Below are 12145 nucleotides of genomic sequence, written 5' to 3' on the forward strand. Positions count from 1 at the left end.
TTTTATTTTACAAGAGATAAATAAACTGACACCAAGCATTGTAAATGGATGACTACAACAAAAGCAACAATGACTGCAATTACCAAACACGAAATACACTCATACTATGTCATAATATTGACATTCAGTCCAGGAACCTTCCAATGTAACAGCTCCTTTACTTTGCAGTGAAAATTGATTTGTATATTTTTTGCCTCTGAGTGCTTGTGGGATTTATTTTATTTTTTAAAATTATTATTTTTATTCAAACAGAAAGTCACAAAAATTATAATTATCCTCATCAGTTCACTCAGTCCCATGTAATTTTTTTTCATCTTGATCTTTTGTTAGCACTTTTATGAATTCATCAGTTTTCCGTTAGAGTTCTGAAAATGCTTATTCATTCAGTTCAGCAGTATAGTCAGTTACCAGAAACCTGTACTTGTCAGAGTCTTTTCCATGAATTCCTTGAAGATGAAACCCTTTTATAGAAACATTTTTGCAAAAGCAACAGAGTATACCCAGAACTGTCTGTAAATGACAAAAGACTTAAAAATGACCACGGTTAAAGATCTGATGAAAGTTCATAATAATGCAATTGACAAGGAAATTTTAGTTATTTGAGATACACATTTTAAAGTAATAACTAGAATTGACTTATAACATTATACCAGAACATAAGATTTTTAGAAATTTCATGTAATGTCTGAAATATTTATATTAACATATTTCCATACAAATAACCCAAAGAAGGTTTATTAGTTTTGTTTTATACTGCAGGTTCTTATTAGCCATCAATTTTATACACATCAGTGTATACATGTCAATCCCAATTGCCCAATTCAGCATACTACCATCCCCACCCCACTGCCGTTTTCCCCCCTTGGTGTCCATGTTTGTTCTCTACATCTGTGTCTCAACTTCTGCCCTAGAAACCGGTTCATCTGTACCATTTTTCTAGGTTCCACATACATGCATTAATATACGGTATTTGTTTCTCTGACTTCACTCTGTATGACAGTCTCTAGGTCCATCCACATCTCAACAAATGACTCAATTTCGTTCCTTTTTATGGCTGAGTAATATTCCATTGTATATATGTACCACAACTTCTTTATCCATTCGTCTGTCAATGGGCATTTAGGTTGCTTCCATGACCTGGCTATTGTAAATAGTGCTGCAATGAACACTGGGGTGCATGTGTCTTTTTGAATTATGGTTTTCTCTGGATATATGCCCAGGAGTAGGATTGCTAGATCACGGTAATTCGATTTTTAGTTTTCTGAGGAAGCTCCATACTGTTTTCCACAATGGCTGCACCAACTTACATTCCCACCAACAGTGTAGGAGGGTTCCCTTTTCTCTATACCCTCTCCAGCATGTTATTTGTACACTTTTTTTTTGTAGTCTTTTTAATGATGGCCATTCTGACTGGTGTGAGATAGTACCTGACTGTAGTTTTGATCTGCATTTCTCTAATAATTGGTGATGTCGAGCATCTTTTCATGTGCCTATTGGCCATCTGTAGTCTTTTCGGAGAAATGTCCATTTAGGTCTTCTGCCCATTCTTTGATTAGGATTTTTTTTTGGTGGTGTTGCTGAGTTGTATGAGCTGTTTGTATATTTTGGAGATTAAGTAGGGCAGCAGTTCTTAAGGTAGGGGTTCAGGGGACCTCAGACTGGGACAGGAGATCCCATGAAACTAGCTTCATAATAAGACATTATTTTTTTCACTCACACTCTCATAAATGTACAGTGGAGTTTTCCAAAGGCTACATGACATATCACACCAGTTATGAGAATCAACCTGTTTCCTATTAAGCCAGATATTAAAGATGTTTGCAAAAGTGTAAAATATGCCACTTCTGGAAAATAAGTTTTTCGTAAAATTGTTTAAATCAATGGATTTGTCATTAACATAAATTGTTAAAATTTCCTTAAATCGAATTTCAAATAGGATAAACATCGAGAGATATAACCTACATAAACAGAAGCTCTCTGGCATCCTCAATTTTAAGTGCAAAGGGGCCTTGCAACCAAAAAGTTTGAGAACTACTAATCCAGAGAAGCAACAAAGTCTCGGAGGGCAGATGTCTCTAGGAAGCCATGCTCAGGGAAAGCAGTTTGTGGAACAGGCTACATGAATACAGTGCAGGACGCAAAGCAGCCAGTGAGATTTTCTGCTGTTAACTAAAGACAGTGTTTTAAAATATGAAAAGTCACTATAGACAGCAAATGACAAATAGCAAAGTATGTTGATGGTTATTAGGATAAAGATTGGTTTTAAGACTAATGCCTGTTACACTTGAATTTTATCTCTTGAACTCAAGTTGAATAACCCAGTTGGGAAGAGGAAAAGCTATCAGGATTTAAGAGGCTGTGCCTTATAGACCATATTCTAGAGCTTAGCACAGTGAGCAGCATAGAGAAAGAGATCAGTATTGGTTAAGCAAGCTAATGAGCGACTTTAAAATGAAGTTATGAGGTTGACTAAGGTTGAGAGCAAAATGGCTATATCAAGAAAGGCTCATAACAGGGGGACTTGTTCTAGAATCAGTCCATCTCACTACCCCCAAACCTCCCTCCCCTCTTTGCCTCTTGACCTCTTCACTTTCCTTTTAAAGTTTGATTAAAGGGGGGGTGTTAGCAATCATCCCATCTCAAGCATCTTAATATCCTAAACTCAGTATGACCTGAATAGAACTCTTAATTCTAACCCCACATCTCCCTCATAGAAATGTGCTTCACCTGCATACTCCAACTTCATATGGTTCTTGATTCTCCTTTCCCCTTCATGCCTTCCACGTAATCCTCTGGCATGTCCTGTGATTCTACTCCCAAAGCACATAATGAACTTATCCACTTCTCTCCATCCCTACTTGATGACCCTGGTCCAAACCATTCGGATTAATCCTAATAGAGCTTGTCTCCATGCTTCCCCTTTGGTGCCTCTCCCTTCTCGCTACAATCTACAAAGCCCTGTCCATCTGGACTCCCTACTCCTGCCCCACCCCATTCTACTCCCACCTCATCTGCTCCAGCCACACTGGCCTTTCCCATCTTCTAAAATGCAAAACTCCTTCCTAAGCTGGAGCCAGCCTGAGGGCCTAGCATTCTCTGGAACACTCTACCTAAGAATCTTTACTTTGCTGCCCCTTTCTGGCCATTTAGTTCTCGGCTCACTGTCACTTTCCACCTTTTCAGCGGCCTTTCAGATCACTGTCGCACCACTTCCCATGAAACCTCGGATTCTGGTTCCTTTCTTAATAGCATTCATGACTTGAAATCCTCTTATCTATTGATCTGCTCCATGAGAATAGGATCTTGCTGATCTTGTTCATTATTGTATCCTCTAAGCCTAGAAAACCGAGAACAGTGCCCGATCCACAGGAGACATTTAATAAATATTAAATATTGAGTGAATTACACACTGCTGTTATACTCAAAGACCTTCTTTTCCTGGCAAACTGATCTCAAAGGAAAAGCAAGGTATTTACCACACATACATACATGTTACCGAATCTTAGACTTGGCTTTGGAAGGCTTAGGACTAGGTCAACATACAAAGCTATTCTCTGTATCAAATTTTACAACTGATCTTGATTTTTGCACTGGATAGCGACTTCATTTCAATTCTGACTTCATTTCAATTCTGCAACCACTTAAAATGACATATACTAACTGTTATTTGCATATCTTTTCAACAGTGCTTAAAGCTTAATAGATATACTAGGATCCTCTGAGAAACTGCAGTCAATAAAATTTTTCTGGAACATAGTAGTATTTCAAAAAGTGTATTCAATGAATGTTTTAATGTGTTCTCTCTATACAATGTTACCAAAGAAATATTCTTCTCTGGCTTCAAATAAGCTAATACCCTTTGAAGTATCGAAAATAAACCAACTCTTACAAGAAGACAAAAGAATAAATGGAAGCTTTTATTAGTGAAGCAAGTCAATTTATTATATTTCCAACATGGCCTTCTTCCTCTATAATGAAACAAACTACAATATTTTACAACATAACTTAGTTTTTTTAATATTCCAGAAGGGAAAGATTTCTTTGGGAATTTAGGAAAGCAAATATTTTGGGAAGAATAACTACAAGAAGTTATTTTTTCAACTTTAATACAGTAACAGCTTGCCCACCAGGTATATTACCCAGCATTTTTCCTTTATAATGAATCCATCAAGTATTAGCCAACAAAGAACCTACTTTTAGAAAATGAGGCAGAAAAGGTTTATATTTAAATAGGAAACGAGCAATCTAAATACCAATCACATGTCACTTTAACAAGGCAATTTATTTACATAGTTAGGTATAAATTATTGTTGATTAAGGTCCTAGCAAAAACTCAATTGGTCTATTTCAAGTTCAAACAGCACTCATCTGGCTATGAAGGTAGACATCATAATGGAATTGGGCCTGTTTGAATAAGGGGAAAAAAATCCATTAGTGCACATTTTCTGTCATTAAAAACAAGGATTATTAAGTCAGGGACATCTTGGTTCTGAACCTCTCCATTTTTGTTGGAAGAAGACTGACCATCTCTTTGCTAAGTTCTAGTTCAACTTCTATTTCCTGGGCAGCTTCAGGGTGCTTCTCACAGTAATCAACAATAAATTTGTAATGTTCCAGTGATGTTGCCAAATTTTCTAGCTCTTTCTTGGGATCTGCAGTGATGATTTTGCCATAGAGACGGGCAACTCGAAACTTAGCTAACATGGCAGGGCGAAGAACATCTTCCCCTATATGCTCAGGAAATACTTTATTTGGGTCTCTCAGGGAGTCTAAGAAGAGCTGGTAGTACTTCAATGCTGACTTATTAAGACTATTTATTTTTTTCACGATGTGTGAATCAGGATCCCTCAGCTTGTCAGCTATGGCAATCTTCAAATCCATCATATCATAATAAGCATGTGCAACTTCAAACTGAATCTGTCTGTTGACCAACAAATAATACTGTGGATTCAGGTCCACAATTAGGGGCTCTAGCATAGCTATTCTGCGTTTATGCATCTTGCACCTTCTCTCCATGTCAGTTTCAAAGAATGCAAGCACCTTAAACAGAGCACTGTGGTCCTGGACAACTTCAATATGGTCAGTGACATAACCATCAATCTGAAAGAACTCTTTTGCCTCAAAAACATAGTGTTGACCCATTAAGAAAAGCTCTCTGGCTTCTTCAAAATCTGAAGGTCTCAAATAGCTCACTTTCTCTTCCACTGCAGAGATGGCATCACACAGTTCGCCGGTTCCAAACTGCACAGCTTTTTTCCTAACACTTTCTTCCTCATCTAGTTCTTTCTTCCTTAAAGCTCTAAGTTCAGATTGTTTATCAAGATCAAGCTCCCCTATGTTGTCCTGAAAGAAAAAAATAAATTATGGTTGAGGACAGACACTGGTCTCCTGCTGTCAATACTACAGCAAACTTAAGAGTAAAGATAAGAAAACCCTCTTCCCAGCCTGGTTTAGGGAGGTGATATAATCACATGTTTTTAGACTTCTTTCTAATTATATTCCACTTATATTAAAAATGAAAGAAACTAGGAAAAAGTAAAACTGCTTATTTCCTCTTTGGGGCACTAACTCATTTATAGTTACTCTTTTTAAGGTAAGATAAATGCATATGAAAACTGTAAGAGCTGTGAAACATTATATACATCTAATACATTATTAGTAGTATTTTAACATTAGAGTAAGATTGAAATCTACATCCTAAAAATATTGTATAGCAATGCAATTAAAATTAACAACATGTTTATGCTAAGTTATTTACTGAAATATATTACAGAGAAATGCTCTAAGTCTCAAAGATACTAAAATAAAGAGAGTTAAATCTACTCATAGTTAAAGTTATCTCCCCCACCTCCTGGGACCAAAAAAAAAAAACTAAGATGGTTTAAAAAAAAAAAAGGCTAAGCTCATTCTCTTCTTCCTAGACAAGAAAATTAAACATCAGACCCCTCAGTGGACAGCCCCAAGGCCTTCTCTTCTTTTCATTTGAAGTTGTCTCTCTAGATCTGCATTGTTCAAAACAGTAGCCATTTGCTGCGTGTGGATGGCTATTGAGCATCTGAAATGTCCAAACTGAGATGTCATCGGTGTAAAATGATACATACCCAATTTCCAAGACTTAGTACAAAATTTAAAATAGCTCAACTCTTTAGTATTGATGACAAATAGAAATGATTATTTCTTTTTATATTCTAGGCTAAGAAATATAAATTTCACCTGCTTTTTTCCTTTTCTAGTGTAACCACTAGAAAACGTGGAATACCAGCCACATATGTAATTTTATTTCTGTTGGACAGCACTGCTCTACACAGGTGACTCCATCCATACCCACGGTTGCAACTGCCATCCATGGGAGGAGGACTCACAAATCTACAGGTACGACCTGGACCTCTTCTCAAGCTCCAGACCCATAACTACAGCTCCCCACACAACATCTTCTCTCAGAAGACTCAGACACCTGATCCTCAACATGTCCACAATGGAACTCTTACTCTTCAGCAAACACATTCCTATTCTAGTAGTAGTTTAGTGAAGGACACTCCATCGATCTGGACAGCCAGCAGTCGAGGAATCACCCTTGAGATGTTCCTCTCCTCTCCCCTTTACCCCACACTTCCAATCCATCACCAGGTCCTTTACATTTTGCCCCCTAAATACCTCCTGAATGCATTCTTTTCCACCATCTTTTGCCACCACCCTAGACCAAGCTCCTTTCACATCTCACCTCCACTGTTCCAATGGTCTTCTAATTTCCCCCATCCACTCTTGCTTTCCCTCAATTCATTCTCCATTCTGCTACATAAGTGATGAGTCCAAAAACTCTCCAAGGCTTCCATTCATTGAAGGCCCTGCTTGTTCTATCCCATCCTTTTTTTAAAATTAATTAATTTTTGGCTGCGTTGGGTCTTCGTTGTGGTGACTTCTCTTGTTGCCGAGCATGGGCTCTAGAGCGCAGGCTCAGTTCTTGTGGTGCACAGGATTAGTTGCTCCGCGGCATGTGGGATCTTCCCGGACCAGGGCTTGCACCCGTGTTCCCTGCATTGGCAGGCGGATTCTTAACCACTGTGCCAGCAGGGAGGTCCCTGTTCTATCCCTTTCTAACTCTATCATTTATCACATGTGCTCTCACTCTGCTCTAGCCTCACAGGCCTTTGTTCCATCCCTTCTAACACCATGCTCCCTATGCCATAGAATTATTTTTTTTTTTTTGATGGTGGGGGTAGGAGTTTATTAATTAATTTATTTTTGCTGTGTTGCGTCTTCGTTTCTGTGTGAGGGCTTTCTCTAGTTGTGGCAAGCGGGGGCCACTCTTCATCACGGTGCGTGGGCCTCTCACTATCGCAACCTCTCTTGTTGCGGAGCACAGGCTCCAGATGCGCAGGCTCAGTAGTTGTGGCTCACGGGCCTAGTTGCTCTGCGGCATGTGGGATCCTCCCAGACCAGGGCTCGAACCCGTGTCCCCCTGCATTAGCAGGCAGATTCTCAACCACTGCGCCACCAGGGAAGCCCCCGCCATAGAATTTTTAAACGTGCAGCTTCAGCTCCTTGGAATGCTATGCTTTCTCATTCCCAGAGCTTTGTTCAGATGTTACTTCCTGCTACTATGACTTCTCTTATCATGTATCTCTCCTTTGTGGAACTTACTAAAATTGCACTTTCATACGAAGTAAAAAAAAAAAAAAAAACACCGTCTAATTTTGTTCATCATAGTACAATGACTACCATAGAGCTGGCAGAAATACTTAAATTTGTATGTTATTAAACTTGAATTAAAGAAGGCTTTTCAGGTAAACAGATCATCAAAGGATAAAGTTAAAGTAACAAAGCCAGATTAAGAAAATCTGAGTAATTTAGTAGCATGGCAACTATTTGAGTTTAAAGTAACCAGGTGATAAACTCGAGTGTCCAGTCTGGAAAACATCAACTAAAGGAAGGGTAAGAGTTAAATGACACAGGGTGTTTTGCTTGACATAATTACTTCAAATGCAGGCCATAAGTCTCTAAATCTTGTTTACTTAATGTGCTTCCTGGCTGCTTGTTTGTTTACATGCTTTCTAGGCTGCTTTCTGAGAAGAAAGCTGACAGATTTTCCTGGCAACTTCTCTAGACATAAAGCTCCCTAGTTTTACTCCCCACTTCCTTTCTTTTCCAAACATGCCTCATCTTTACCCTCTACCTCTGAAGTGCTCTCATCTTTGAAAGACCCATGCTTCCAGGAGTTTGTGGCTTGTTTGCTTTTATTTTGTTTAGTAGTTTCACAAGGTTCTATATTGACTAAAACTGATTATACTTTAATGCATGTAAATAGAAAAGCAGCATAACTCCTTCAGGAAAGTCTCCAATGTATCTACACTTAGTATGGTGCATCCAAATGATTTATTTTCCTCTGTAGTGGTTAGGAACTAGAATCCATTAGGTATGGATCAGTAATAACAACACCAATGATGATAGTTAACTTACTGAGGACTTGGTTATGTCTCAGGCACTTTTCTGAGCCCTTTATATACATTTAACTCTCACAGCAACATTATTAAGTACTATTATTACCCCCATCTTACTTGTGAGGAAATTGAGGCAAAGAGAAGTTAACTGCCATGAATACACAGCTACAAACTAGCAGGGCTGTTTGCAGATACGTTTATACTTATATTTTTATTAAATATATATTTACTCCATAAAATATGTAAAGATTAGTAAGACTTCCTGCCATCAAGTTGCTTATAGTCTAAAAAGAGGAAAAGGAATAAGATAAGAATATGAATAGGGATAACAGGGATAATACAAAGTCAAGTGACTTAGGTAGGGTTCTATGGAATTTAAAGGAGGGAGAAGATATCTGTAGGGGATGAAGAATTATACATTCAGTAATTTTTGAGAGGGGCTTCCCTGGTGGTGCAGTGGTTAAGAATCCACCTGCCAACGCAGGGGACACGGGTTTGATCCCTGGTCCAGGAAGATCCCACATGCCGCGGAGCAACTAAGCCCGTGTGCCACAACTACTGAGCCTGTGCTCTAGAGCCCATGAGCCACAACTACTGAAGCCCGCGTGCCACAACTACTGAAGCCCGCACACCTAGAGCCCGTGCTCCACAACAAGAGAAGCCACAGCAGTGAGAAGCCCGTGCTCCCCACAACTAGAGAAAGCCCTTGTGCAGCAACAAAGACAACGCAGCCAAAAATAAATTTAAAAAAATAATTTTTGAGAACCTGTTGTGTCTGGAGATTAGTATATGATACAAATACGATGAAGACTCCCTCTCATGGAGCTTATGCTCTATCCAAAGGGAAGTCTTGAAGGAAGAGGTGTTATGTGAGATGGCCTCGATTGATGAGTAAGATTTGAAAAGGCTGAGATGGGGGAGAACAAGAAACAAATACATATGAGCATTCTGCATGCCTTGAATAATACACATGCAGTGAGCCCAATGAGCATACTCCCCATTTTAAGCTTTTACTTAACATCCTGCTATTTAAGAAAGAAAAGACCACTTTTGACTGTATTACCTGCATGGAAAGTTGGGCATTCTGCATGAGAGTCAAACAGTATTTGATCCAGCATCTTGCTATTTCCCCTTTTCTTTGGTGATAAAGCTCTGGCACATCTCCTTCAGCTTCAGTAGCTAAAATGATACATGATTTGTGTAAGTTAAGGGTCACAATTGGAATTTTCATTGTGTACTGCATTCTTTTTTGTATTACTTACCCCCCCCCCATTATAAAAGTAACAAGTCCTCACTGAAGCAGTGGGGGAAAAAAAATTCCTACCACGCAGAGGTACTCACTATTATTTGCATATTTCTTTCTAGTGTTTTCTTATGTATTACCTATAGGTAAAAACTAAGGTCACCATGTATATTAAATTTTGAATACAGGCATACCTCAGAGAGATTGCAGGACTGATTCCAGACCACTGTGATAAAGTGAGTTACACGAATTTTCTGTTTTCCATAGCATATAAAAGTTATGTTTGCACTATACTGTAGTCTATTAAGTGTGCAATAGCATCACGTCTTAAAAATGTACACATCTTAATTAAAAAATACTTTATTGCTAAAAAATGCTAACCATCATCTGAGGCTTCAGAGAGTCATAAACTTTTTTGCTGGTGGACAGTCCCGCCTCAGTGCTGGTGGCTGCTGACCGATCAGGGTGGTGGTTGCTGAAGGGTGGGGGGGCCGTGGCAATCTCTTAAAACAAGACAGCAGTGACGTGTGCTGTGCTGATGGACTCCTCCTTTCATGAACAATTTCTCTGTAGCGTGCAATGCTGTTTGACAGCATTTCACCCAACGCAGAACTTCTTTCAAAATTGGAGTCCATCCTCTCAAACCCTGCCACTATTTCATCAACTAAGTTTATGTACTATTCTAACTCCTTTGTTGTCATTTCAAGAATCTTCACAGCATCTTCACCAGGAGTAGATTCCATCTCAGGAAACCATTCTCTTTGCTCATCCTCATCTGTCAAAATTTTATGAGATTGCAGCATTTCAGTCACATCTTCAGGCTCGACTTTTAGTTCTCACACTATTTCTACCGCATCTGCAGTTACTTCCTCCACTGAAGTCTTAAACCCCTCAAAATCATCCCTGAGGGCTGGAGTCAGCTTCTTCCAAACTCCTGTTAATGTTGATATTTTGACCTCTTCCCATGAATCATGAATGTTCTTAATAGCATCTAGAATAGTGAATCCTTTGCAGAAGATTTTCAATTGACTTTGCCCAGATCCATCAGAGGAATCACATCTATGGCAGTGATAGCCTTATGATTTTTTTCTTCAAACAGTAAGACTTGAAAGTCGAAATTACTCCTTGATCCATGTGCTGCAGAATGGATGTTGTATTAGCAAACGTGCAAACAACATTAATTGCACTGTTATCTCCATCAGAGCTCTTGGATGACCCAGGTACATTGTCAATGAGCAGTAATCTTTTGAAAGGAATTTTTTTTTTTGAACAGTAGGTCTTAACAGTGGGCTTAAAATATTCAGTAAACCATGTTGTAAACAGATGTGTTGTCATCCAGGTTTTGTTTTTCCATTTACAAAGCACAGGTAGCATAACTAGCATAAAGCATAATTAGCACAATTCTTTCGGGCCCTAGGATTTTCAAAGTAGTAAATGAGCATTAGCTTCAAGTTAAAAGTCACCAGCTGCAGTAGCCCCTAACAAAAGAGTCAGCCTGTCCTTTGAAGCTTTGAAGCCAGGCACTGACTTCTCTCTAGCTATGAAAGTCCTGGATGGCATCTCCTTCCAGTAGAAGGCTGTTTCATCCACACTGAAAATCAGTTTAGTGTAGCCACCTTCGTTAATGATCTTAGCTAGATCTTCTGGATAATTTGCTGCTTCACCTTGCACTTTTACATTATGCAGACAGCTTCTTAAATCTCATGAACCAACCTCTGCTAGCTTCAAACTTCTCTTCGGCAGCTTTCTCGCCTCTCTCAGCCTCCACAGAAATGAAGAAAGGGCCTTTCTCTGGATTAGGTTTTGGTTTAAGGGAATGTTGTGACTTGTTTAATCTTCTATCCAGACCACTAAAACTTTCTCCATATCAGCAATAAGGCTGTTTTGCTTTCTTATCATTCATGTGTTGACTGGAGTAGCACTTTCAATTTCCTTCAAGAACTTTTCCTTTGCATTCATAACTTGGCTAACCTGCGCAAGAGGGAGTATCTTTTGGTCTATTTTGACAGGCCTTCTTCACTAAGCTTAATCATTCCTAGCTTTTGATTTAAAGTGAGAGATTTGCAACTCTTCCTTTCACTTAGAGATCACTGTAGGGTTATTAACTGACCTAATTTCAATAGTGTTGTGTTCTCAGGAAACAGGGAGGCCGGAGGAGAGGGAGGAAGACATGGGGGAACAGCCAGTCAGTGGAGTAGTCAGAACACACATTTACCAATTAAGTTCACCATCTTATATGGACACAGTTAGTGGCACCCCAAAACAATTTCTTAGACCTTAGAACAGGTATATGTGGGTGATTAATACCATTATTAATCGAATTAGATTAATAAAAGGATTGCTCATACAGGTTTTTAGAATACTTTAGGATAAGAATTCCATAATTCATGTCTACTTGGATTCTTTTTTTTCTTTTCCATTATGGTTTATTACAGGATGTTGAATACAGTTACAACAGGACCTT

At 38.8% G+C, this 12145-nt stretch overlaps 1 protein-coding gene across 2 annotated transcripts in view; it reads right to left on the bottom strand.

Moving 5' to 3' along the window:
• Positions 1-3896: 3896 nt before the first annotated feature.
• Positions 3897-12145, bottom strand: part of KIFBP (kinesin family binding protein) — a 43867-nt gene continuing 35618 nt past the window's right edge. For both annotated transcript variants that reach the window (XM_067710741.1, XM_067710742.1), the window contains exons 6-7: positions 9502-9617; positions 3897-5343 (exon numbers count right to left, since the gene is read on the bottom strand). In XM_067710741.1, the coding sequence (XP_067566842.1) occupies positions 4468-5343; positions 9502-9617 (992 nt within the window). In that variant the 3' untranslated portion in view covers positions 3897-4467. The remainder of the gene's footprint in view (positions 5344-9501; positions 9618-12145) is intronic.

The sequence above is a fragment of the Pseudorca crassidens genome, chromosome 16, assembly GCF_039906515.1.
Source record: "Pseudorca crassidens isolate mPseCra1 chromosome 16, mPseCra1.hap1, whole genome shotgun sequence".
Classification (NCBI taxonomy): Eukaryota; Metazoa; Chordata; class Mammalia; order Artiodactyla; family Delphinidae; genus Pseudorca; species Pseudorca crassidens.